General features: G+C 49.1%; 1 protein-coding gene across 1 annotated transcript; it reads right to left on the reverse strand.

Annotated features, from left to right (window-relative positions):
- Window positions 1-36: 36 nt before the first annotated feature.
- Window positions 37-27,502, reverse strand: LOC142467385 (exocyst complex component 1-like). The gene is given in 18 exon segments (XM_075573004.1): window positions 37-758; window positions 1,148-1,221; window positions 1,224-1,341; window positions 1,453-1,652; window positions 2,817-3,000; window positions 4,178-4,409; window positions 4,759-4,826; window positions 4,945-5,058; window positions 5,881-5,999; window positions 6,433-6,535; window positions 6,661-6,810; window positions 7,230-7,339; window positions 8,559-8,691; window positions 9,853-10,080; window positions 18,892-19,091; window positions 25,610-25,766; window positions 26,249-26,373; window positions 27,245-27,502. Coding segments are annotated over 18 exon segments (2,595 nt in total). The 5' UTR covers window positions 27,369-27,502; the 3' UTR covers window positions 37-602.
- Between the last annotated feature and the right edge of the window lie 243 nt (window positions 27,503-27,745).

The following is a 27,745-nucleotide window of genomic DNA, read 5'->3' on the forward strand; positions in this document are numbered from 1 at the left end:
AGATAACCTATCCCCCATCCCACACAAGACTGACACTTCTCATATTAAAGAATACACAATTTTAATGCTTAAAAAAACCTCCAGAACAGGAGCTCAACCTTTAACTTCAGCGAAACATCAGGAGAACCTGTAACTCGTTCATTTCCAGAAGAACCGCAATACAAAGTAACACTGGTATAATAACAGACAAGAGGGATCCTGGGAACACATGCAAACGCTCATTGAAAGCTGGCAGTCATGCCACACCGTTGCCAACCATTTGTAATGATTGGTTTTGGTATTAACGCCATGGTCCAGTAATGGTTTATTGGACCCTTAAAAATGGCTGCTGTTTCAAATGTTCCACAAATCTCTTTATAATTTGCTCTGCTCACCACGGCTTCGGGATCCCTGTGGTAGTCTGTCCTCATGAAGAGTGGGGTGTGCGCTGTATATTCGCCGGGATTTCTCCTCTCTGGGGTTAGGAGGTAGAACCTAGACTCTGCTTTTATGCTATGAGACCAACGTTGGATATGACAGAGAAGAGGTTGTTCGGTCGGGTGCTTTCACTGTACTGTAGATGTAAGTTGCACCGGGCGTCAAAGGGTCGAGTGCTTTGCCCTTCAATGGTAGGCTTTGGTTATGCTGCTGAAGTACCACAGGAGGTCATCCATGGTGAACTCCATGGTGACTTCTGACCCCGGGTAGCATCGCCCAATAAGTTCCTGGAACTCTGTGTATTGGCACAAGAACTCCTGCTCCATTGCCCGCCACACCACCTAAAGGGGGCAATAGGGAACGTGAGACTCTTACCCGCCTAGTCACACAACCTGCAGGGGTCAGTGACTGAGAGAAGGAGCAGGGACACAGAGAGGGGGCAGTGACAAAGAGACGGAGGAGAGGTGACATTGACAAAGAGAAGGAGGTGACAGTGACAGAAAGACATAGATGAGGGACATTGACCGAGAAGACATGCCGTGGTATAATGTGGGGGGCTCAGTTAACCTGAGCCCTAACACATTGCTGACCCCTCTGACACTGTAAATGCCCCATATGGTCATACAAAGGTATGTTGCAGTTGTCATGATGCTGAAAGACCCCCCCCCTCTCTCTCTTCCTGCGCCCCCCACACTCCTCCCTCCAGTGGGTATGTTAAAGATGGTAGTACCGGCAGCAGGCTGTTCTCGTGGGAGAGGTGTTTGAGGATCTTGCGGTAGACGGTTTCCAGGGCCTGTCTGACCACTCGCCCGGGTAACTGGAGATGGCCCTGCGCAGTTCGTGCTTACTGTAAGATAGCTGGAACCCAACCTCGTCCTCACTCACCCCACGCGCCATGAGGGCCTTCACCCCGTCAAAGAAACACTGCGAAGGGAAGGCAGACACATGGGTCCCTTGTGTCATTGTGTCTTCCTGCGGTGGTGGGACATGCTCATAGCTCTTTTATGTGTCAGTGTCACCCTGTCACACACTCACATTGAGCTTCTCCAGGGGTTGTCCCAGGTGCTTCTGTACGTAGCGGTGCAGGTGCTGGCTGTACCTTTGCTTTGCCTCCTGCCTCTTGCCCTCCAGGCTGGGGATCTTGACTTGGGACAGGAAGCCATGGATATTGTGATAATTCTCCATGAGAACCACATCCGCATTAACCTTCAACTCATGGGAGGGCAGAGTGGCCACTAAGGAGAGGGACGAAGGACAGGGGTCCCCCCCACATACAGCTGTCACTGATCTCCAGCCTGCCCTGCTTTCCTCTCTGCTATTCCCGTACTGACCTCCCCCACACAAACAGCTGTCACTGATCTCCAGCCTGCCCTGCAGTCCTCTCTGCTATTCCCGTACTAACCCCCCCCCCCCCCACACAGCTGTCACTGTTCTCCAGCCTGCCCTGCAGTCCTCTCTGCTATTCCCGTACTGACCCCCCCCCCCCACACAGCTGTCACTGATCTCCAGCCTGCCCTGCAGTCCTCTCTGCTATTCCCGTACTGACCCTACACACTGGACCTTTATCCTGCAGCATCTCTGCTATTCCTGTACTGACCCCCCCACACACACAGCTATGTCACTTCACCTCCATCCTGCCCTGCAGCTCCTCTGTGCTATTCCCGTACTGACCTCCCCCACACACACAGCTGTCACTGATCTCCAGCCTGCCCTGCAGTCCTCTCTAATATTCCTGTACTGACCCTACACACGGGACCTTTATCCTGCAGCATCTCTGCTATTCCTGTACTGACCCCCCCACACACACAGCTATGTCACTTCACCTCCATCCTGCCCTGCAGCTCCTCTGTGCTATTCCCGTACTGACCTCCCCCACACACACAGCTGTCACTGATCTCCAGCCTGCCCTGCAGTCCTCTCTAATATTCCTGTACTGACCCTACACACTGGACCTTTATCCTGCAGCCTCTCTGCTATTCCTGTACTGACCCCCCACACACACACAGCTATGTCACTGCACCTCCATCCTGCCCTGCAGCCCTCTCTGCTATTCATGTACTGAACCCCCACACACACACAGCACTGTCACTGCACCTCCATCCTGCCCTGCAGCCCTCTCTGCTATTCCTGTACTGAACCCCCACACACACACAGCTCTGTCACTGCACCTCCATCCTGCCCTGCAGCCCTCTGCTATTCCTGTACTGAACCCCCACACACACACAGCTCTGTCACTGCACTTCCACCCTGCAGCCCTCTCTGCTATTCCTGTACTGACCCCCCCCCCCCCCCCACACACACACACACACAGCTCTGTCACTGCCCCTTCATCCTTCCTTATTTAGTTTACATATCGAAAACTGGGGTGGGACTCATAACGTCTCAAGTCAACCACTCACAGGCCTTAAATACTGCGTCCAGCAGGGTCCTGTGAGCCTGGTCCAACTCATCTCTGCGCTCCGTGGCTCGGAACACACCCTCTGAGACGCTGACAAAGTGCTGGAAGCAGCTGACGGACGGCAGGATCCCTCCCTTTTTCCACCAAGGGGGCTTAGAGGCTTCAATGTCCTCACAGAGGGAAGCCTGGGGGGCCGAACATGGCACAGCATATTACAAACACAGCATTGCACAGACTGGCGCACACAGCATGGCACAAAACTGGCACACAGTATGGCACAGAATTGGCACACACAGCATGGCATGGGACTGGCACACACAGCATGGCAGTCACATACAGCATGGTGCAAGACTGGCACACACAGCATGGCATTGGCACACACAGCATGGAACACGACAGGCATACACAGTATGGCACAGGACTGGCACACACAACATGGCAAGGTATTGGCACACATAGCATGGCACACATAGCATGACACAGGCATACACAGCATGGCACAGGACTGGCACACACAACATGGCACGGTAATGGAACACACTGCATGGCATCCACAGCATGGCACCAGACTGGCACACACAACATGGCACCGGACTGGCACACACAGCATGGCAAGATAATGGCACACACAGCATGGCACAGGACTGGCACACACAGCATGGCATTGGCACACACAGCATGGAACACAACAGGCATACACAGCATGGCGCAGGACTGGCACACACAACATGGCAAGGTAATGGCACACACAGCATGGCACAAGACAGGCACACACAACATGGCAAGATAATGGCACACACAGCATGCACGGGCACACACAGCATGGCACCATACTGGCATACACAGCCTGGCACAGGACTGGCACACACAACATGGCAAGGTAATGGCACACCCAGCATGGAACACGACTGGCATACACAGCATGGAACAGGACTGGCACACACAACATGGCAAGGTAATGGCACACACAGCATGGCATAGGACTGGCACACACAACATAGCAAGTTAATGGCACACACAGCATGGCACCGGACTGGCATACACAGCATGGCACAGGACTGGCACACACAACATGGCAAGGTATTGGCACACACAGTATGGCACAGGAACACAGCATGGAACACGACTGGCATACACAGCATGGCACAGGACTGGCACACACAACATGGCAATGTAATTGCACATACAGCATGGCACAGACATACACAGCGTAGCACCCACAGCATGGCGCAGGACTGGCACACGCAACATGGCAAGGTAATGGCACACACATCATGGCACACACTACATGGCACTGGACTGACATACATAGCATGGCACAGAACTAGCACACACAGTATGGTAAAAGCTTGGCACACTCACTATGCACTTGTGGAAGTTTTCCTGTGCCACGCTTACGACGTGGCTGAGCAGAGTGCAGAGGAAGGAGGAGAAGGGGGAGTGCTGAGCTTTCACCTGGAAATTCCCCAGCGTGACCAAAATCTGCAGGCAGCTGTACCTGTTCACCTTGTTACACGCGTGAACAAGGCCACACAGCTCCGGGTCAATGCAGGCCAGGGTATCCTTTAACCACTGCACCCCTGTCTCCTCCGATCTGGCAGCAGGGGACACATTGTCATTAGAACTGCCAAGCTTCATGTGTCATTTAGATGGGTGACATTTTGTAAACAATTTGACAATGTAATTGTACTTGTGCTAGGCAGATGTCTTTTGTCCTATCATAGTTGCACCATTTAGTAAATATGGCCCTACATGTTTATTACACAGAACACAAAAAAACATTCTATTAGTTTGAATATGTTCAATGAATTCAAATTTGTTTAATCATGTCACGGATTTTGTGTTAATTGATCAGGAATCAGTTTTTTCCCCGCAGGGTCCTGAAAAATATATAGTTTTGTCTCGCAAGAACGACCTGAAGGGACACGTTTGGCATGACTCACCGACACTTCAGGGGTTGGGTGTCCTTTGTGGCCTCGCAGCTCTTGGCATTCTCATTGCGGCCGTCCGGCTGCAATTACAGAACAGTGACATTGGTACCTCCCGGTGCATTGCAGACCCGCTGGCAGTGAAGGGGTCAGCTTTCTGTGTCCTAAAGCCCGCAGGCCCAGCCTCTTTGCTCCTGCTACCTGTTGGGGGGAGATCAAGGGGATCCCGGGCTCGGAGAGAAGGAAGAAGCTTTCAACGAAACTCTGCTCTGAGGAGCACACGGAGTCCAGCTCATTCAGCACCTGCTCCAGAACCTGGTGAATATACAGACATGATACTGTCATTCTTCCTACTGAACCATATAACCGCTCCCTATAACTCCTCCTATTGCCCCATATAACCCCTCCCTATAACTCCTCCTATTGCCCCATATAACCTCTCCCTATAACTCCTATTGATCCATATAACCGCTCCCTATAACTCCTCCTATTGCCCCATATAACCCCTTCCTATAACTCCTCCTATTGTCCCATATAACCCCTCCCTATAACTCCTCCTATTGCCCCATATAACCTCTCCCTATAACTCCTCCTATTGTCCCATATAACCCCTCCCTATAACTCCTCCTATTGATCCATATAACCTCTCCCTATAACTCCTATTGATCCATATAACCTCTCCCAATAACTCTTTCTATTGCCCCACATAACCCCTCTCTATAACTGTTCTTATTCCTCCATAGAAGAAGCGCCCCCTAGAACTCCTCACACTGGCCACATTCTCATTCTCTGTGCCCTTTGCCGTGTCGCTGAGCCCCCTGCCGTGTCGCTGAGCCCCCTGCCGTGTCGCTGAGCCCCCTGCCGTGTCGCTGAGCCCCCTGCCGTGTCGCTGAGCCGCAGATAACTCGGATCCCTAGAACTCCTCACACTGGCCATATTCTCATTCTCTGTGTCCTGAGCTGAGCACCCTGCCGTGTCGCTGAGCCCCCTGCCGTGTCGCTGAGCCGCCTGCCGTATCGCTGAGCCCCCTGCCGTGTCGCTGAGCCCCCTGCCGTGTCGCTGAGCCCCCTGCCGTGTCGCTGAGCCCCCAGCCGTGTCGCTGAGCCGCAGATAACTCGGATCCCTAGAACTCCTCACACTGGCCATATTCTCATTCTCTGTGTCCTGAGCTGAGCCCCCTGCCGTGTCGCTGAGCCGCAGATAACTCGGATGCAGACTGGTCACTGAGCTCAGATGCTCTAAACCTTCCTGGAGACCTGGCGTCAGAAAAGACCCAGTGTCAGCAATATATATTATATGTAGGGCAGCAGTGGATATAACAGTATAAATAACTTGTGGGTCAGTAGTGTATATAACAGTATAACTTTTGCATGTTACTATATCTCTGCGTGTTATATCTCTCTGCGTGTTATTATATCTCTCTGCGTGTTACTATATCTCTCTGCGTGTTACTATACAGTATCTCTCTGCGTGTTACTATATCTCTCTGCGTGTTATTATATATCTCTGCGTGTTATTATATCTCTCTGCGTGTTATTATACCTCTCTGCGTGTTATTATATCTCTGCATGTTATTATATCTCTCTGCATCTTAGGTCTCTCTGCATTTTAATATATCACTATATTATAATATGCAGACAGCATCGGCGTAATACCAAGTAACCTGTAACTGTGTAAGTGCACACTCACTAAATCTGCGTCCTTCCCTTGTCTGGCACAGGAGGTCCTTTGCTGTCTCAAAGAAGACCTTGGTCTGCCTCTCGTACAGCCTGCTCAGGCTCTGTGTGTACACCTGGGACAGGAGGGAGACCTGGTCAGACGGATCGCCCGTCCACATTCACTGCTCTACGTAGCGCCGTTTGTGGGGAGAGGGGGTGGAAGGAGGGAGGCCTAGCTGTGTGTATATGAGCTTCTCACCTTAGGGAGGTCCTGGAAGAGGAGCAGGTTGGAGGCTCTCAGCCAGCGCATGAGAGGAGTGTAGGGTAGCAGAGTGCAGTGGTACAGTCTGTGTTGTGGAAAGTGGAGTCTGCTGGAGATCTGACTCAGAGTGTGGCTTTGTGACTTCCCCTGTGACAGGAGAGACACCAAGTAGAAGCAGTGTAGCATTTGTCACTGTGTCATCCTGCAGGGGACGGGAATAATTCCATGGGTCCCCTATGGCTGTGTCACCCTGTAGTGAGAGGGACAGGCTGCTTGGGTCATAAGTCACCTCTGTCTGTGTCACTATAACCTTGCAGTTTGAGGAACAGTGTCTATAGTTCTACAGCACAGTGCCACAGACAGAAGGGGAAGGGACAAGATGTCATTTAGGTCCCTCTTTTCTCTGAGTAGTTCTGTGCTGTGAGTGTCATACTATACTGTAGCTCCCTTCTGTCTCTGTCACTGTGTCACCATGGGAGGGAGGGCAAGATTGCGTGGGTCACATGCCCCCCTCTGTGCTGTGATACATGGCGCTTGTATGCCTTCTCCTGGTCCCTGATCTCCACCTGCATCTTGAAGATCCCAGTAATGTGGCTGACAAAGTGCTTTTCAAAGCTCTGTTTAAGACTTTCAAACATGATGAATTGCTCAGAGACCGATTGGAGCCTCCTGTGACCTACGGACAGAGAGGAGAGACAGAAACAGGGGAGAGGGGGAGAGAGACAGAAACAGGGGAGAGGGGGAGAGACAGAAACGGGAGAGGGAGAGAGAGAGAGAGAGACAGAAACAGGGAAGAGGGGGAGAGAGTCGGAAACAGGGGAGAGGGGGAGAGATAGTCAGAAACAGGGAAGAAGGAGAGAGAGAGTCAGAAACAGGGGAGAGAGAGACAGAAACAGGGAAGAGGGAGAGAGAGAGAGACAGAAACAGGGAAGACGGGGAGAGAGACAGAAACAGGGAAGAGGGGGAGAGAGACAGAAACAGGGAAGAGGGGGAGAGAGACAGAAACAGGGGAGAGGGGGAGAGATAGTCAGGAACAGGGAAGGGGGAGAGAGACAGAAACTGGGAAGAGGGGGAGAGAGACAGAAACAGGGAAGGGGGCGAGAGACAGAAACAGGGAAGGGGGAGAGAGACAGAAACAGGGAAGAGCGGGAGAGAGGTAGAGACAGACACAGGGAAAAGGAAGAGAGAGAGAGACGGAAACAGGGAAGAGGGGGAGAGAGTCAGAAACAGGGAAGAGGGGGAGAGATAGATAGTCAGAAACAGGGAAGAGGGGGAGAGAGACAGAAACAGGGGAGAGGGAAAGAGAGACAGAAACAGGGAAGAGGGGGAGAGAGAGTCAGAAAAAGAGAGATGGAGAGAGACAGGATAAAAAGGAAAGGGAGAGAAAGAGTGATAAGAAAGAGACAAAAGACAACCCCCCACCCCACACACACACACACCCCACCCCCCATCTATATGGTGAGAAGTGAGAAGGGGAGAGAAAAAGAGAGGGCAAGAGAGAAAGGTAGAGAGAAGAAAAGAGAGAAGGGGCTGCAAGAGACAACCCCCCCCCCCCCATCAATTTGGTTAGAAGTAAGAGGTACAGTAGGGAGAAAAGGGAGGGTGAGAGAAAGGTAGAGTAAAAAGGTGAAAGAGACAGAGAGGAGAGGATGATGGAGAGGGAGAAAATTGCATCTTTCCCTCGTGTACAGATGTATCTCTTTCACTACTACAGCCATTCAATCACTGAACCTGCAGCGATTTGCAGCGCATGATCTTCAAAATGTTTCATGTTCAGTTTTTTTCTGGACTTTTCTTTGTGTGTGCAAATGTGCCATTTATTCAGGCGTCCTCAAGAATGTAGTCCCAGTAGTTCCCCCTGGTTGTGATGGGGGGATGGGGTTAACTCCAGGTACCTGCGTTCAGTTTCACACTCATGCAACCACTCAGGGCCTCCACCGCATCTACGCAGCCTGCAATCCCTGCCGGAGTGGACAGATCTCCTTGATTCAGGGCGTGGTAATGATTGACATCAAAGTCCAACATCTCCTGGAAGACAAGTCTAGCCCATCATTCAAAGTCCTAACTAATGTAGAATCAAAGTGAACGAAGGGTGACCAAGGTCACCTCTAGTAGCCAGGTGCTACAAAGAACTGGTAGACTTAGGCCCCGCTCACACAGCGCGCTACACGACATAAGCGCGAGCGTTTATCACAGATTACTCGCGGCCAATGGTAGTGTTCAGTATTGAAACTACCATTGGCTGCAAAGTGCGGCGTCGACGCTGCTGCAGTCGCCGGAGTCTTTTGAAACTGTGATCTCCGGCTGCAGCAGCGCGACGTAAATTTCAACAGACGATCAATGTCCAGACGTTTACATTGATTGGCTGCTGAAATTGACCAGAGACTCGGCAGCTCTGGGCAGTGAAATCCCATGGAAGTGTTGGCGAGATACGTCCCCCTATCCATTGGTATGTGGCTTCTCTAGAGACAGCAGGCAATGCAGCACGGCTGTGTGTGAGCCTGGATATTATAGTACATGCAAATTTATTTCCACCATTCCAATAGGGTTGATAAATGGCTTCAAAGTCCGAGTACATTGTTTTTTATATGCATCTATTTTTAATTAGAATTTCTTAATGGAATGCAAACCCACCCAATAGATATTTACCAATACACGCACACGCACAGACCTGCTCTCACACACACTTCCTGGGTGTCGCCTTTTTCCGTCTGCTGGGGATGATCACATATCGCCCAGCAGACAGAGGCGCGGACACGCGGACGCTGCGTCGCGAAGTCCCCAGTGTGAACGCGGCCTAAAGATCCTATCATGCTACACCACAATGCCCTACTCTAGACACTCTCTTCATGAGCTCCTCTCCTGCTCCCTTGGCCACCTCCAGCACTTCTCCCAGATTGTAACAAACCTATAGAACTCTCTTCCCCTCCACATCAGACTCCTCCCCACTCTTCAGAAATATTAATTCCTTAGTTTCCAAAGAAACCGAAACAGCCAACTTTCTGCTTAAAACCTGATTACATTCGATTTAGGAGGGCAAATGACATCGACGTTGGATTGAAATGGACGTGTTTTTGCAGATTGATTGTAACTTTGAAACCAGATATTTTATCACAATGTATGTATCCTAGTAAAGTATGTATAGTGTCCCAACATTTCTTGCACCGATCTTAACCTCTCTGGACTTACTGTAAGGAAGAAGACCTCATCCCTCAACTTCTGCCGATTGCTGTCTATGAGATGCAGCAGAGAGTTCCCTTCCTGTATATGGTCCATCTGTTGCTTGACGGTTTTCAGTCTTTCCTCATACACACGTAGTGTTCTCTCCAGTTTCTCTGCTTCCACCAGGTTCTTCTCAATCAGTTCCATCAGGAGGGACATCTGCTTCTTGGAGGAGAGCAGGTAACGCAGGTTCTTCTGGGGACGGTACGGAATAGGATTTAGGTTCATGCTGAACTCAATACCTAATCTTCCTCCTGACATACATATTTTCTACAAGTAGCCCCTCTTCGGGGACTACTAATTTTATAAGGGGTAAAAGCCTTGATGTGTTAACCAGGTGGGCTTACTCTGCTATTGCTTCCCCCCCCCCCCCCCACCATGTGAAATAGAAGGGTATATGTAGCTTCACACAATGTTCTAGAAACAGGTTCTTCAGAGTTCAGACTAGGGTCCTCACTGTGAATCCTGTAAATAGGTTTATGTGTATAGCTAAGTGTATTAAGATGTGTACTGTCACTTTTGTTGTTTTCAGATAGAAACATGCCCCTTAAGTAAGCACCAGTAGTAAGGATCTGAGATTGTTCTGATTATTGAGAAGGAGGAAAAAAGCATGCTCTTTATAGAAGTTCTCGGCATAGCAACTTCAGAGTATGTTTGGATAGGCCTAACCGGAAGGTCCCTTGTTCAATCCTGATCCAATAGGTAAGGAAGAAGTATGCAGTACATTGTAGCGGGTTACTAATTCAGCAGGCTGAAGTGTATTTCTGAGGAGGCCCGGTTGATATAGGGCATTTATAACTATGACAGAGACTGTCAATTTCTGCCTTGCTATTGGTAAGAAACCGAAGTACCTCCCTAGCGTAGAAGTAAGAACTCCCAGGGTATGAAGTCCAGAATAATATGTTTTGCCACAAGTTATTGTCCAGTGAAATTAATGTCAATACCTGTGGCACCATATAGACGGATGTCAAATAAAGCACCTTTTATGTTTTACAAAAGTTCCTGGCGCCCATTCTTTTTCTACTGTATCTGCTTATTCACGCTCAGCCTGCACCTACCCTGCACCCTGAACAGGTATGAGAGACTGACTACATACAGTGCAGTGCTCAATCTGATGTAACATCCTTTGGAGCCGGGTAAGGAGGGTTATATACATTAACACTATTATCTCAACGGGTCCACGCTCCAAGACCTTCTACCAGAAATGATTTGTCCACATAGACCTTAATGGGATGGCCCCTTTACAAGAAAGTATATGTCCCTCTAGGCCAGTGGTGGTTCCCCCTCTCTCACTCAATCCCCCCTCCTCCTCCTCTCTCACCTAATTCTCTCCACTCTCGCAAAAATCCCCCAGTAACAGGGATTTATCCCTGTTTAAATAAAAGCCTCTAGTGGTCTGAGAAATCCAGCAGAGAGCTGGTTAATTGCAGCTAGTCAATTAACCAGCTCCACCTGGGTAATCAGAGGAGGGTAAACACCTCCTGCTGGGGACAGACCCAGAGACTCCTTAGCACAGTCACAACTGCACTGACAGAGGAGAGGATGTCCTGAACACAAAGGCTGTGCTGAGATCAAGACACCCGGACACCAGACCCAGAGACTGACCTGAAGGGCCACCTGCTTTGAGGTACCGCTTGAGACTTTGGGTTGATATGCTGGAAAGGGGCTTTTCCTCCCAGCCTTGCAGATAGTGACTGGGGAAGTAAGTTAGCCCTTACACAGGGATAGGTGTTTGTTTCTTTTGTATATATGTATATTGCCTTAAGCTGCTGTTTAAAGTGACAGTCGGAATAATTTCCTCCAAATCGGTCTCCCTGAGTACTCCTCTGCACAGGTCTCCTACACCCCCCATCTAAGAATTGTACCTAGGGGGGTATTTAAAGGCCTCCTGTCCCACAGCAGAGGGTAGCGCGGCCCCACGGCAGGATGCGGTAGTTAGGCCACACATCCGGTGCTGACCAGGTGCACAGGGGCGGGAGGAGTTGGCAGGCCATTCCAAATGCTGCTGCCAGCCACAGGGTGGCCAGAGGTGCCCATGTCTTTCATGGCATCCCATCTTCACACTAGCTTTGTCATTTTGCAGTTTCGGATTTCCCGAGTCTGTGTGTCCAAGTAAATCTCGGGCTGAAGGAGCGGCACAGTGAGTAAAGGCGCGGACTCTGAAAGTAACGACACGGAGGTTGAAGCAGGTGAGCTTGGTTCAAATCCCTGGTGTCAGCTCCTTGTGACCTTGGCCGAGTCACTTTACCTCCCTCTGTCTCAGGCACCAAAAATGGATTGTAAACGCTATGGGGAAGAAACTCTTTCCTGCAAACACTCTATGAACAGTGCTGCGTACGCTGTCAGCGCTAAACTATAAACATTTTTTTACATTAGTTGTGCTTGGGGTGTATTATACTTTCTGGCCAGCAGATGGCACTCCTTGACTACCATTAACCCAGGCCCAATTAACCTACAGACTGCAGTGACTCAACTCCCACTGGCTTTGTGTACTGGGCTGGTAGAGATTCATGTTTATGCTCTATGTAAGATAGAGAAATTGGCAAAAGCGCTCCAATGCCAGGAAAAACAAAATATAATATAGCCAAGACCACTTCCTTCCAAAGGTATTTGTAATGAGTAATCATGATGGTAATGTATAATAACCAAATGGGTACTATCCTCCTGAAGACAGGTGGTGGGTAGTGCAAGCCCACCCACAATCAGTCTCATTGGCAGGTTCCCCTGAATAAATGCAGTACAGTAAGTCCTCGTTTTACGACGCTTCGCTTTACGACGAATGGCTTATCCGACGCTGTCCAATGCATCCCTATGGCCGGTTTTACGACGCCAAAATGGCTTATCCGACGCTCTTACGACGCTTTGCAAAGTTGCAACATTATGTCAATCAGAAAGCTGCAGTCAGGGAAATCATCCAGATCAGTCTGTGTGAAGGTTTTGTGGTATATTTATGCCTTTAAACATGTCTAACAGTTTTATTATACAGTTCTGGATTCAATAAATAGAATCTTTACATCATAATGTGTGTGTGTGCAGCATAATCTTATTGTTTGAGTAAAATATTTTGTGTATTTTAGCATTAAAAATGCCTTCAGGAACGGAACGTTTCAATTAAACAGTGTTCCTATGGGAAAACGGGTTTCGCTTTACAACGTTTCGCTTTACAACGCCATTTTGAGTAACGCATTGCGTCGGATAACCGAGGACTGCCTGTACTCACATATCCTTGGTGTGGCTGACAGGCTGCGCTGCTTCCAATGATGATATACCAGAAGTGGAAACGATGAATGGAGCGCACAAGCCAAATGGAGCAGGAAGGACCCAAAGTCAAAAAATGAATAAAAGGGCACTTTAATGTGTCATGAGACCCATCCAACGCGTTTCGAACGTCACAGCGTTCTGGAAGAACGCTGTGACGTTCGAAACGCGTTGGATGGGTCTCATGACACATTAAAGTGCCCTTTGACTTTGGGTCCTTCCTGCTCCATTTGGCTTGTGTGCTCCGTTCATCGTTTTCACTTATGCTCTATGTAACAGAGTGACACAGGTACTCAGACACAGAGGAGCCTAAAGCCGGGGTGCGCAAAGTGGGGGGCGGGCCCACTCTGTTTTTCTGGGGGGGGGGGTGCGGCGGTTGCAGAGGCCCTGCGCTCTTCCCCAAGGCATTTAAATTAAATGCCGGGGGATCGTGTGAGGCCTCTGCAACATCAATTTACCTCGACTCCGGCGGCGTCAGGAATCGTCTTCATGGCAACACGCGTCACATGACCCCGCGGCGTAATTTGACGCCGCATCCCTGTAAGGGATGGGGGGGGGGGTGCAAGCAGCAGAGGAAGCAAGGCAGGGGGGCGCAGCAGCAAAAGTTTGCGCTCCACTGGCCTAAGGGATATGGAGTGTGTCCCTCACACAGCAGAGTGACACAAGCAGGAGTGAGCTTTGGATCACTCAGGCAGAAGGGACCTGTTATGTAACCCATACATTCTGTCTCTCCCATCCCAACGTGTCTAGGGACCATCAGGTCTGGGTGACAAAATGGTAACAAAACTTCTCCACTTTCCAAAGGCACTAGAGGAACAGGGATTAAAAGGTTAATGCAGTGACATGTGAAGTATAGTAAATGTCACTGCAGTATGACTGGATCCCTGTGCCTTCATAACAAGCTGTGTTATGTATACAGGTGCAGATATAGAGATCATATCAGCTGAATTTCCTCCATCGGATGAGAGGCCTTCACAAATGGGAAAATAAGCTAAGCATTACTGTAATACTTCTCAAATAAACGAGACCCCTACAGTGTATCAACACGCAGAAGGAAATTGCATCACACAGTATGTGAAGACAAAAAATCAAGCGCAAATAGCGTATTGATCAGATTAGCCCAAGTGAACACACTGGCGGGAGTGGAGATTAAAGATATACCGTCCTCTGAGTAGGTACTGCTCCTGGAGTGGACTCAATCCCATCCCATATATGGTTGTGAAGGCAAAGGGTCAGGAGATGCCTTTTTAGTATAATGGCTGCTAGATTCTGTTATTAGCTATATGTCCTTTTATACCTATTTGTATTCCAAAAGTGAAATAATTTCTAAACCTTTTTATTACTTAAGGAAAGTAAAAAAAAAAAAAAAAAAACACATTTAAAAAATAAAAGTTTTTAAAATTATTTACATAAAAATCTAGAGGTCCTACCTGGCCTATCCCAATCCTCTCAAATATGACAGACACCAAGGGAGAGGAACCGTGTGGGCCTGATTTTGCCCCTTTGGGCTGGTTAGCTGGCATTCAGGACATGCCTCACCTGATTTGGTTATATCATTATGCATCGCAAGCCAATTGAACCGGTTTGAAATACGGCCAATGGTTTTATCGCCACCGAGGTGATCACCCAATGGGAGAGTATGGGTTAGGGTGAGCACAGCTTTAACACACACCTTTGGGACCTACATTTCTTTGTCTGTGCATGCTTATTCACCCTATAGAGAATATCCATCTCCAAAATGCGAAATGAGGGGACACGATTATCCCTTGGGCATTCAATATGTTGTCATCGATTTTAACCACCTTTTCATACTGTTTAGCAAGGAACGGGTCTTCCCTCTGTCTCTGGTGGAAATCAGGAGGAGACAGCTGTAGTAAAGCTCCAGGCTCTGTCTCTCCTTCCTTCTGACCATTCCCAGTCCCAAGTCCTGGTGACTTATTCGTATTGTTACCTGAAGTCCCGGATTTTTTTAACCAGGCTGGTTTGTCACAGCATCTCTGCCTAAAAGATTTCGGAACCCGGGGTCTACGGGGGGAACATCTTGGCCGAAAAGGGGAAGATTTCCCCGGGTTTCTCATGTCCACCAGCGGAACGCTCGTCCGGGAATGATCCGTCACTGGAAAAATAGGGCCAGTCTCGGCCTAGCAAGACTAGGGTAGGGAGCCAACGTGCTACTCCTACTTGTAGTCTAGCCGTCTGACCCTTTACCTGTAGCAGGATGTTGGCGGGCGGGTGCCACTTCGCATCGCTGTGTATACATTCTATACTCCACGAGGAGTCATAGGAAAGCACTTCAGGTGGTATGATCCCGGAAGACAAGGGTTTTCCCAGAGCCCAAATCCATAAGGGCCTGTGCAGATTTACCCCAATCAGGGCTGGAAGTAGCCACGGTTGGGACCTTTCTGTGCGAGCGCCTGTGGTGATGGTCCTGCTGAAGGAGCAATCCATCTGCGGGCACTCCATAGGATGTTAGCTTCCCACAGGAGGAACATGAAGACGGCTCTCTCATGGTGTGTTGACATGGCTGCCTCTCAGCTGAAGGGGAGACTGAGACCAGGAGCCGGGTGGGTCCAGCATGCGGCATCCACTGAAGTTCCCCCCTTTTGGCGATGAGCCGACATCAGGAAGTAAACGAGCATCTCGATGGGTGTTGGTGTCAGGACCTTATCCAGCCAGCATAAAGTAAATAAAAGTTCTACTTACCCCTGCCAGGATGAAGGCAGTCCTCATCACCGTCTTCCGCATCCATGTCTTCCGTGGGCAGCAACAGTACAATCAAAAAACAAACTAATGGCCACTAATCGCTTAATCACCTTAGAGGTTAGTAACCGCTATAGTAATTAAGAGGTTAACCTCCCCTGCTACCCACCCGGGATACCTAACCATCCTCCCCAGGGCAACAACCCCAACAACCTATTGATTGGCACAGTGTTAAACCATGCCATAACATGGGCATGGTTTGCCACTATAGCAATGAATGGGCAATCTACCAATAAAAAAACAACAAGCACCCAATAAAATACATTACATTTCATTCAAAATAAAAAATGCCAATAAACCAATTGATTGGCACAGTGGTACACCATACCCATGTAATATGGGCATGGTTTGTCACTATGGCAATGAATGGGTAAGAAAAAAACATGCCTCACATGGTATATCTCACAATTCGATTGGTTGTAGTATCATGTGATGGCAGCCATTTTTTTAAGGATGTGACATACCTCCCTTTAAGATGACGTCACATCCTTAAATAAAAAAAAAGAAGAACTCTGTCACATGGTACACCAGCCAATCGGATTGGGGACGTACCATTTGACACTTAAATGTGACGTCACAGGTCTTATATAAGGCCTGGCCTGTCTCATTTGAAGGCAAGAAAACGACTGGAACACATCCGCCCCATTGGATTGTATTACAAAGAAAGAAGAAATAAGAACTTACTGGCTGTTGAGTGTAAGAGGTTGCTGCTGTTGCTGCCGACACGGAATAGGAGGGTGAAGAAATCAATGGTAAAAAAAACATGGATGGTATTTTTTTCATTGCGTATTTTTGGTGCTTGGTTGTAATTGTTGGGTATTTTTGGTGCTCGGTTTTATTTAATTGTTGTGTATTTTTGGTGCTTGGTTGTAATTGTTGGGTATTTTTGGTGCTTGGTTGTAATTGTTGGGTATTTCTGGTGCTTGTTTTTTGTTCAGGTTGCCCATTGACTGCCATAGTTGAAACCATGCACATTATTTGGGCATGGTGTACCACTGTGCCAATTAATGGTTGGAGGGTGGGGGTAGTTGTCCCAGGGAGGGTGGTTAGGTGTCCCGGGTGGGCAGCGGGGGAGGGGGGAGGTTAACCCAATAATTACTATAGCGGTTACTAACCGATAAGGTGATTAAGGGGTTAGTGGCCATTAGTTTGTTTTTTTACTGTTATGTTGCTGCCAAGGATGGCGGGAGGAAGACGAGGTCGGCCTTCCTCCTGGCAGGGGTAAGTGCAATGTTAATTTACTTTATGCTGGCTGGATAATGTTTTATTTTTTTATATGCAAATGAGCTATTATCCATATCTGGATAATAGTAATTTTGCTCATTACTGTACTGTATGTGTTGGGGGGAAGAGGTTGTTGGGGGTAGAAGTGGTGCCCATTCATTGCCAATGGGGTTATCTTTGCTTCCAATGAGGTCATAGGTGACCAGACTGGAAATCAATGGGTGTATTGGCTAGTATTGGGTTTTAATGTTTATTGTGGATAGCGGGGATGGGTGAACATGGTATTTGGCCCGTGGTGGGTGTTTATGCCTACTTGGTGGGTAGAAGGGGGGGGTGTTTAACCCCTTAATTACCATAGCAATAGTAACCGCCAAGGTAATGAAGGGGTTAACGCCTCCCGCAAACATCCACCATGGGCCCAATGCCACCGTCACCCACCCCGCTACCCACAATAAACCAGGCACTAGTCATTAACCCCTTCATTGTCCTTAGTGGTTAGCCGCTAAGGTAATGAAGCTGCCTGTAAATGTATTTTTATTGCATTGGATTGAAGCCATTGGTCTATAGAGCTATGTATTAATGTGTATCAGCTCCGGAGACTCCCGGCTTCAATCCGATGCAATAAAAATACTTTTTTTCCCTAAGTCCTACTCGCAAATCCCTTGGGGTGGCGAGATAAAATGTGCGAGGAGCTCGCTAGTTTAGAGCTCCAATGATCTCATCGGAGCTACTAGAAAAGCGTGATTTTCTTAAAAACGCGAGTTGGAGCTGTTTTTCAGCACCCGCTGGGTGTGTTTGAGCAGGAGCGCTACCGCTCAGGGAGATATACTTCCCGAACGAGTGACTGTCCTGGATGAGTTAGTTATCAAAGTCTATAGAATATGCCCCGAAGAGTCCAGAACAGGTCTGAGCCCTTTGTGAGCAAGGCTCGGTTTTTAGCAACAAGAGTCCAAAAGCAGCGTGGTCCTTCAGGGTTCCAGGGTGGGTAATTCCGTGGTCCTTCAGGGTTCCAGGGTGGGTAATTCCGTGGTCCTTGGTTGGACCCAGACTGCAGGAAGTATCAGGTTTTTAAGCCCTGCTAATGATCCAGCGTAGAGCTGGCCAATTACCTCATGCTGAGATTTAACCAGCTCAGTGCTGTACTCAGCAGCTACACATATTTTCCATGCAAAGTAATTATTCAGGGGAACTACCCTGTTACACCCTCCAATAAGCGAGATTACCGTCCAAGGAGTGACACTGACTTCTAATAAGTGAGGCTCCCTCCAATGAGTAAGATTACACTCTAATAACTGAGATTATCCTTCAATGAGTGACACTGCTCTCCAATGAGTGAGGCTGCCCTGCATTAAGTGAGATTACACTCCAATTAGTGACATTGCCCTCTAACATGAGACTGCCCTCCAATGAGTGAGGCTGCCCTGCATTAAGTGAGATTACACTCCAATTAGTGACATTGCCCTCTAATATGAGACTGCCCTCCAATGAGTGAGACTGCTCCCCAATGAGTGAGGTCACCCTCCAATGAGTGACACTGCCCTGCAATGAGTGACAGCTACTCCAAAAAGTGAGTCTGCCTTCCCAAAGCGTGAGACTGCCCTTCAATGAGACAGCTTTTGAATGAGTGAGACTGCCCTCCAATAAATGAGACTGGCTTACACAAAATGAGAGTGACTTACAATGAGTGTCATTGCATCCTAATGCGTGAGATCGCCTCCTGAGTGAGATCTGATAGGTCAGTTAGAGTCACCTCTGGCTACTCACCTCATCCAAACACTGGAGGACCATGGTCAGCTTCTGAGTGAAGGTCACAACATCTGCCATCAGAGGATCATGTTCCTCCATCAGCCGCAGGATGTCCAAAGACTCTGTGGGTGTCACCTCCTGATACAGACCCTCCTCACCTAGCTCCTCCTTTTTTGGAGTGGCCTCGCTCCCCGTGTCCTCCTGTGTCCCCAAATTCTCTGCACCGAGAAGATACAGAACACAAGCTAGTGATCTGAGCTATGCCAATAGAAGTTATAGGAAGGGGTTATATGGAGCAATAGGAAGACGTATTCAGAGCGATTCTATGAAGCAATAGGGGTTATAGGGAGGGGTTATATGGGGTAATAGGAGGAGTTATAGGGAGGGGTTATATGGGGTAATAGGAGGAGTTATAGGGAGGGGTTATATGGAGCAATAGGAAGACGTATTCAGAGCGATTCTATGAAGCAATAGGAGTTATGGGGAGGGGTTATATGAAGTAGTAGAGGAGTTATAGGGAACGGTTATATGGCGTAATAGGAGGAATTATAGGGAGGGGTTATATGGAGATATAGGAAGAGATATAGGGAGCAATTGAAAGGGCGGAGAAGGGGGTGTCACTGTGCAAACTCTTGTTGAACACGCAGTTTTACCTTGTTCACAAATTAACTTTAAAATTATTTAAACATAATTATGGGTGTCATATTTGGGTGCAAAAGCATCAATCACCCAGATGTTACCCCGTAAGCATGTCACTGCCATTAATACACTTTGGTCCTAGGATGGATTACATACAATACTTACTTACAATAAGTAGTGGTATTTAGGCATGACAATAACACATTCTGCAACGAACATTGGGGTAGAGCTTTTCTAATCATATTTTACAAAGATGTGAATGATATTTATACAAGTAGAAGGGGGGGGGCTGTAAAAGTGTAAACAACATGTAGCCTTGAGACCCTAGGCGACAGGGCACCATGACTGCAGGGACTAGGCACCCCCTACCTCGCCCCTTTAGTATTGCCATGTTACCCCCTTCTTCCCCTCACTGCATTGGCTGTGATGTGATGGGGGCAGGGTTGCCAACCCGGAGAAAATTAAAAAAAAAAAAAAATTCCCTTACTTGGTGCGGCGGTGCCTCCCAGGTCTGTGTGTTTTTGTCACATTGGAAGTAGCTTTGGGCATCTTTGTCTGTTTTTTGTTGTATACACTTAGCCACGCCCACTAGCACTCCTTTTGACACTTATATACATATATTATGTGGTAATATTTGGGGTTTCTCAGAGTTTGTTGGGTATCTGTGTGTTCATTAACTGTGTGCAGCTGGTCAGTTGCTTTTGGGAGGTTAGTGGCCCCTCCCCCCCCCCCCAAGGTTTAAGCTTGCCCCTCCCCACTTTCCAAGTTGGCCGGTCAGTTTCATTTAGCCAGGTTATGACAGATCCAATGTGATCATTCTTCCTGTAATTATACAGGTTAATAAGAATTTTACCCCAGGGAGTGTTAGGACCTGCTACGGTCATGTCTTGAAAGTGGCAGCAGGCTTAAGACGCTTAGGCCAAAGGGTTAAACTAAATTACCCTTTTCAAGAGAATATAGGTATTGCACTGTGTATTTTTGTCACATTGGAAGTAGCTTTGGGCATCTTTGTCTGTTTTTAGCTGTTTAACCTTGCCAGGTGGGGCTCTATGGTTCGGAAAAGCCGAGTGGCTGCGAGTGGGCAGGGCCAATTTAAACGTGACTTCTTAAGGCCCATTCTCGCTAAGCGGCCGGGTCGGTGCAGTGCCTGGCTTGCTGGGTGTTGTGGGCCATGGTTGGAGTACTATTGCCTGTTGGCCTTCACTTGGTGGTTGAACACTCTGGCAGGGTTAGCACTAATCGGGTTACATAAAGGATTTTAATACAAGCTGCGGCCTGTGCACCTGCAGACCTTTGTTTGTGTTTATTTATTCCAAGTCTTATTATGGGATGCGACATACAGGGCTCGACAAATGCGGTCGCCTGGAGCGACCCCGGAGCGACTGCATTGTGGCCGCTGGCGACTGCTAACCTGCGGTTGTGTCCCCCCCCCCCCCCCCGGTTTTCTCCGTCTTGATCTTTAAAATCATGTTTTTCTCCAGCAGCACTATTCAAAATGGCCGCTGCCAGGTTAACGGGACGCTGCGTGACATTGTGACACATTACGTTACGCATATGACGCCGCGCAGCCATTTTGAATAGTGCTGCAGGAGAAAAACATGCGACAAGACAGCGGAAGGCTGCGAGATGCTGTCAGGACCCCGCCGCAGAGTAGTTGTGAGTGCGCAATTTTTACCTTTCCAGTCCCATATAAATTTTTTGAAAAAATGTTTTTTTTTATATACTACACCAGCGGTGCGCAAACTGTGGGGCGCGACCCCCAGGGGGGGCGCGACACTGCCGACGGGGGGCACGGGGTTTACAGAGGCCCCGCGCGCCTCCCGAAGGCACTTAAATTAAGTGCCGGGGGAGCTGCAGGGCCTCTGTAAACCTAACTTACCGTGGCTCCGGCGGCTTCCTCCCTGCGGCGCCATGGCAACGGAGCGTCAAAATGACGCTGCGAGGTCATGTGACGTCACGTTGCTATGGCAACGTGACGTCATTACGCCGGAGCGCGGGTAAGTTGGGGTTGGGGGGGGCGCGGGAGCGAGGGGACAGCCGTCAGGGGGGCGCAGGGAAAAAAGTTTGCGCCCCCCTGTACTACACCATGAGTGCGACTTCTGTTTTCTTGTTTTTTTCTTATATATATATATACAGTGTTCGACAAATAATTATAACTACACGCCCATGGCGAGTGGATTTAGGCCACTGGCGAACCGTGCTGCGGCTCTATGAATTCCCCTGCTCGCGCCAATTTTTTTTTTTAAATAAAAAATAATCCCCCTCCCTGATTGGGTTAACACGGGGAAGAGGGCCGACAGGCAGCTCTGGGTTAGCCCCTTCCCCCGATCTCCTCTCCCTCCTGCCCCTGATCTCCTCCCCCTCCATTTTCTCCTCCCCCCCTCTGCCCCCGATCCCCGCTTGCTGCCCGGGGGTGTCCACCTCTGAAGGGGGTCCGCTTCCGCTTCGGGGCGGGGGCGTGCTGCGGCATCGGCCGCTTCCGGGGGGGGGGGGGGCGTGCTGCGGCGTCGGCGTCCACCTCTGAAGGGGGGGCGGCCCCTTGCAGAGGCCCTCCTGCCGTGCGGAGGGCCCTACTGCCGTGCGGAGGCCCACGCTGCCATGCGGAGGCCCCCGCAGCCGTGCGGAGGCCCCCGCTGCCATGTGCGACCCCCCCTGCCTTGCATGGGCCCTCCTGCCGTGTGGAGGGCTCACTGCCGTCCGGAGGCCCCACTGCTGCTATGTGCGACCCCCTGCCTTGCGGGTGAGTGTGTGTGTGTGAGTGACAGACTGAGTGACTGTGTGTGTGTGATTGACTGTGTGTGTGTGTGTGTGTGTGTGTGTGTGTGTGTGTGTGTGTGTGTGTGTGTGTGTGTGTGTGTGTGTGTGTGTGTGTGTGTGTGTGTGTGTGTGTGTGTGTGTCTGTGTGTGTGTGTCTGTGAGTGTGTGTGTGTCTGTGAGTGTGTGTGTGTGTGTGTGTGTGTGTGTGTGTGTGTGTGTGTGTGTGTGTGTGTGTGTGTGTGTGTGTGTGTGTGTGTGTGTGTGTGTGTGTGTGTGTGTGTGTGTGTGTGTGTGTCTGTGTGTGAGTGTGTCTGAGTGAGTGTCTGTGAGTGAGTGTGTCTGTGAGTGTGTGTGTGTGTCTGTGAGTGTCACCCTCTCTCCTTCTCCCTGTCACCCTCTCCCTGTGTCACCCTCTCCCTCTCCCTGTCTCCCTCTCCCACTCCCTGTGTCTCCCTCTCCCTGTCTCCCTCTCCCACTCCCTGTGTCTCCCTCTCCCTGTGTCACCCTCTCCCTGTGTCACCCTCTCCCTGTGTCACCCTCTCCGTGTCACCCCCTCCCTGTGTCACCCTCTCCCTGTGTCACCCTCACCCTCTCCCTGTGTCACCCTCACCCTCTCCCTGTGTCGCCCTCACCCTCTCCCTGTGTCACCCTCACCCTCTCCCTGTGTCACCCTCACCCTCTCCCTGTGTCACCCTCTCCCTGTGTTACTCTCTCCCTCTCCCTGTGTCACCCTCTCCCTGTGTCACCCTCACCCTTTCCATGTCGCCCTCACCCTTTCCCTGTCGCCCTCACCCTTTCCCTGTCGCCCTCACCCTCTCCCTGTCGCCCTCACCCTTTCCCTGTCGCCCTCACCCTTTCCCTGTCGCCCTCACCCTCTCTCTGTCGCCCGCTCTCTGTGTGTGTGTGTCTCTCTCCCTCTCTCTCTGTGTGTGTCTCTCTCTCTGTCTCTGTGTGTGTGTGTGTGTGTGTGTGTGTGTGTGTGTGTGTGTGTGTGTGTGTGTGTGTGTGTGTGTGTGTGTGTGTGTGTGTGTGTGTGTGTGTGTGTGTGTGTCTCTCTCTGTCTGTCTCTCTGTCTCTCATCCACACTCTTTCTCTCTCACACTATGGATCTCTTATTTACCCTATATATCTTATCTGCCCTATACCTACTCCGAAATAATCTATACTGCTTTCTTCCAGATCTAACTCTCGAGCTTCACACGGAAGACATCGGAATCCGCCCTAACCCAGAAGACAGGTAGGGAACACCTCCCCTCCAATGTATAACATTGCGGGAATGAGGGTACCTGGACATTGAGGGACTGCGGATCAGGTAAGATCCCAGGCGGGATTGCTGCTTTAGATATTGTGACGCGGGGTCGTCCAGGCACTAGTTATGGGGTTCAGGAACATTTACACACACACACACACATGTAACAAGGACTAATTGTAGTATAATGTAATACAATAAATAAACTAATGTCAAAAACGAATGTTGTTCTTACTAGGAATTTATTCATTTTTTTTTTTAAAAAGCGGGTCTGGGGGCGGGACTAGGGGCGGGGCTAGGTGGCGAGTAGATTTTTTGTTCGGCGAGTAGATTTTTGGGTGATTTGTCGAATACTGTGTATATATATATATATATATACACACACATTGTTGCCTCCCCCTCCGCTCCCCCCATTTGGATGTCCGAGGTCTGGACGTGATATCTAATTTGACCCTTGAAGTGGTGGAAGGAGCCAGCAGCTGACAGCAAAGGGAATAATGAATGGTCATTCTCTCCATCCCGCTCATTTTCCTCCCTCCCACACCCCTTTTCCCATTTTCTTTCATCTCCCCTCCCTCCATTGATACCCCTCCCTTTACTCCTTCCCTCTCCTCTCCCTTTCCTCCAAGCCTTTATTCCTCTATTTTTCCTCCCTTCCTCAAGCTTTTCTCCCCCTTCCCTCCCCTCCTTTCCTCTCTTCCTCATTTTTCCCCTCTCCCTTCCTCCCTTTCCTTGATTCCTCACCTTTTCCCTCCTCCTTTCATCCCTCCTCCCTTTCCTTCCTTCTTCCCTCCCCATTTCCTTCCATCCTCCCTTTCCTTTCTTCTTCCTTCCTCCCTTTCCTTGATTTCTCACCTTTTCCCATCTTCCCTTTCCCTCTCCCTTGCCTCCCTTCTACCCTCCTCTCAATTTCCTCTCTCCCCTTTTCCCTCTCCGTCTCCCTCCTCTCAATTTCCTCCCTCCCCATTTCCCCCTCTTTCTCCCTCCTCTCTTCTTCTCTCCTTCTCCCTCCTACCTTTTTCCCTCTCCTTTTCCCTTCTCTCTTCCCCTCTCCCTTTTCCCTCTCCTTCTCCCTCCTCTCTCCCTTTTCCCTCTCCTCCCTCCTCTCGTTCCCCTCTCCTTCTCCCTCCTCTTTCCCCTCTCCCTTTTTCCCTCTCCTTCTCCCTCCTCTCCTTTTCCCTCTCCTTCTCCCTCCTCTCTTTCCCCTCTTCCTTTTCCGTCTCCTTCTCCCTGCTCTCTTTCCCCCCTCTCTTTTTCCCTCTCCTCCCTCCTCTCCTTTTTCCCTCTCCTTTTTCCCTCTCCTTCTCCCTCCTCTCCTTTTCCATCTCCTTCTCCGTCCTCTCTTTCCCCTCTTCCTTTTCCGTCTCCTTCTCCCTCCTCTCTTTCCCCTCCTCCTTTTTCCATCTCCTTCTCCCTCCTCTCTTCCTTTCCCCTATCCTTCTCCCTCCTCTCTTTCCCCTCTCCTTCTCCCTCCTCTCTTTCCCCTCTTCTTTTTTTCCTCTCCTTCTCCCTCCTCTCTCCCTCCTCTCTCCCTCCTCTCTCCCTTTGCTCTTTTGTTCCTAGCATTGAATTAGTGTTTTAATAAAAAGCTGAACTTTTAACCCCGAGGAGAGAGACAGAGGAACATGTAATAGCTCCAAAACCGCAGATATTTTTATCAACAGTATATACACACACCGCTGTCTGCATACCAGCAGCTACGTGTAAATACAGAGACTGACCCTTTAACCCATTAAACACATGTCAATGTCATTAGGTTACTTTGTGCCTACTGGGACTGACCCTTTAACCCATTAAATACATCACTGTCATTAGGTCATTTTGCTCCTGCGTGGTACTAACCCTTTACCCCAGGGGTCTCAAACTCAGTCCTCAAAGGCCACAAACAGTCCAGCTTTATGGATATTCCTGCTTCAGCACAGGTGGCTCAATCAGTGGCTCAGTCAAAGACTGAGCCACTGATGGCCCCACCGGTGCTGAATCGGGGATATCCATAAAACCTGGCCTGTTGGTGGTCCTTGAGGACTGAGTGTGAGACCCCTGGGTTAACCCATTAAACACACCCCTGTCATTAGGCCACTTTGCTCCTACCTTTCAAATACGGGAGGATATTAAGGAATTTGATGCTACCGGACAGATATCTCTGGTTGACTTTCCACAGACAGGCCATGAAGGAGCATTTCTGAATGTAACTGGCTGCTGTCCACTTATAAACCTTCTCAAAATGCAGGTCGAAATCTGGCACCTCCTGCGAGAGAAGCATGAGAGGCCGAGAGAGGAGAAGCAGATGTCAGGACAGACATAGACGTGTGCTTATCGATTCACAATTTTACCCCGAAAAATATAGACTTCCATTGGATAAAGCGTTTGCAGATACACAAAGACACACTGATAAAGACACTGATATACATGTACTCACACTGACACTGATACACATACAGACATACTGATACACACACACAGACATACTTATACACGCACAGATAAACTGATACACACACAGACACACAGATACACACACACAAAGGCAATGCTATACCCAACCTTGTACATGCACACACACACACACACTTACCCAGATACCCACAGACCCACACATCCTTGTATACTGCTATATTCTGCTGGCATTGTAAGCCTGGGAATTCCTGCTTGTGTGGCTGCTGCTGGACCCGCTGCCTTTAGAGCAGGAGCCTACTGTTCTATTGTGTTACCGTGCGTGAAAGGACTCACATGCAGAGCGTCTCTCCCATCCACTACCCGAAGTTTCTGTAGGGGCCAACGCTCGCCCTGCTGCTCCCCCCGATCCGTGTTCTTCAATCTCACCAGGGACAGCTGGAGGGGTCTGGACACTGAGGCTGTGGGAAGGGAGAAGCGGGGCCAAAGATATAGGGCCATATGTAGTAGGAATCCTTCTGCAACCCAACACGTCCCAACACTGGAAGATACCCAACTGCCCATTCATGTCAAGGTCATGCAAGGTGTCTTCCAGCAAAGGAAGGGGTCCTACGGCAGCAACCTGCTCAGAAACTATGGTCCATACTACGTTATATATCAGGACTGCGAGGTTAGCCAATCAGACGTCTCGATTCTGTGTAGTTCTAGTCAGTATAAGGCACTGTTACAATCTGATCCTACAAGATCTTGTTGATATACAGTATGGGAGACTGACGGATAGCAAAGAACTGATTGTGGCATTCGGAAAAGTCTGACATCAAAGGCCAGTGTTCAGTGTCCATGGCCTCCTCTAGACTTATATGGACCTGCATTATTATAAAGTGCATTGTGTTTGTTATCTGGAGTCTGGCAATGTATAGAGATACTCAGCACCATTATATAGTGCAGTGTGTTCATTATCAATGTATAGATACTCCCCACTGCTATACAGAACAAAATATAGATACTCATCATTATTTATTTATCCAGGGTGATGTACATTAGTTAGTAAAACAATGTTGGGGTTACATATGGAACATTTCATGTGATGAGCATAGAATAATTGTTAATATGTTTTTAAACAGAGCTGCGTGTTCATTATCTTTTTAGAGATACTCAACACAATTATACAGCGCAGCGTGTTCTTTTTTCACAACTAGATGTGTATAAAGCCATATATGTCAGTGTATAGAGGTCCTGAGCATAAATATATAGAACATGTACTGTAGATGTGTAGCTCCAGAGACACCCTGCTTCAATCCTACGTACTCTGTGTCACTATATGCTCTTTACCTATAATGCAGAGGATACAACTCTTCCTCTTCCTGCCGACCTTCCATGCCAAGGTAGCCTCAAGCAACCTCTCCTCCCGTGGTGAGAAGATCCTCTTCTGCAGAAGGCTCCACGTAGACATCATGGTGAGCTGTGACAAAACAAGGAGGGACACTGACACCTCCTCCAACTCGTATACCACAGATTAGCCTATCAGAGCGCCCCATTCTGTAAAACCGCTGACCTTCATCATTGCACCCAGCAGACCCCTCGCACATGGATCTTTCAGGAATTGTGTCATTTGATTAGTTTAGGCTGTTGTCATGGATACCCTCAGCCTATCAACCACTCAGATGTATAAACAGCTCTTGGAATGTTCCATTGGCCCCCAAATCATGGGGGAGCTCATTGTACATTTTACAGTTATATGGGGCAATAGCAGGAGTTATAGAGAGGGATTATATGGTTTAATAAGAGGAGTTATAGGGAGCAATAGCAGGAGTTATAGGTAGCGGTTATATG

Source organism: Ascaphus truei, chromosome 16, assembly GCF_040206685.1.
Source record: "Ascaphus truei isolate aAscTru1 chromosome 16, aAscTru1.hap1, whole genome shotgun sequence".
In the NCBI taxonomy this organism is placed as follows: domain Eukaryota; kingdom Metazoa; phylum Chordata; class Amphibia; order Anura; family Ascaphidae; genus Ascaphus; species Ascaphus truei.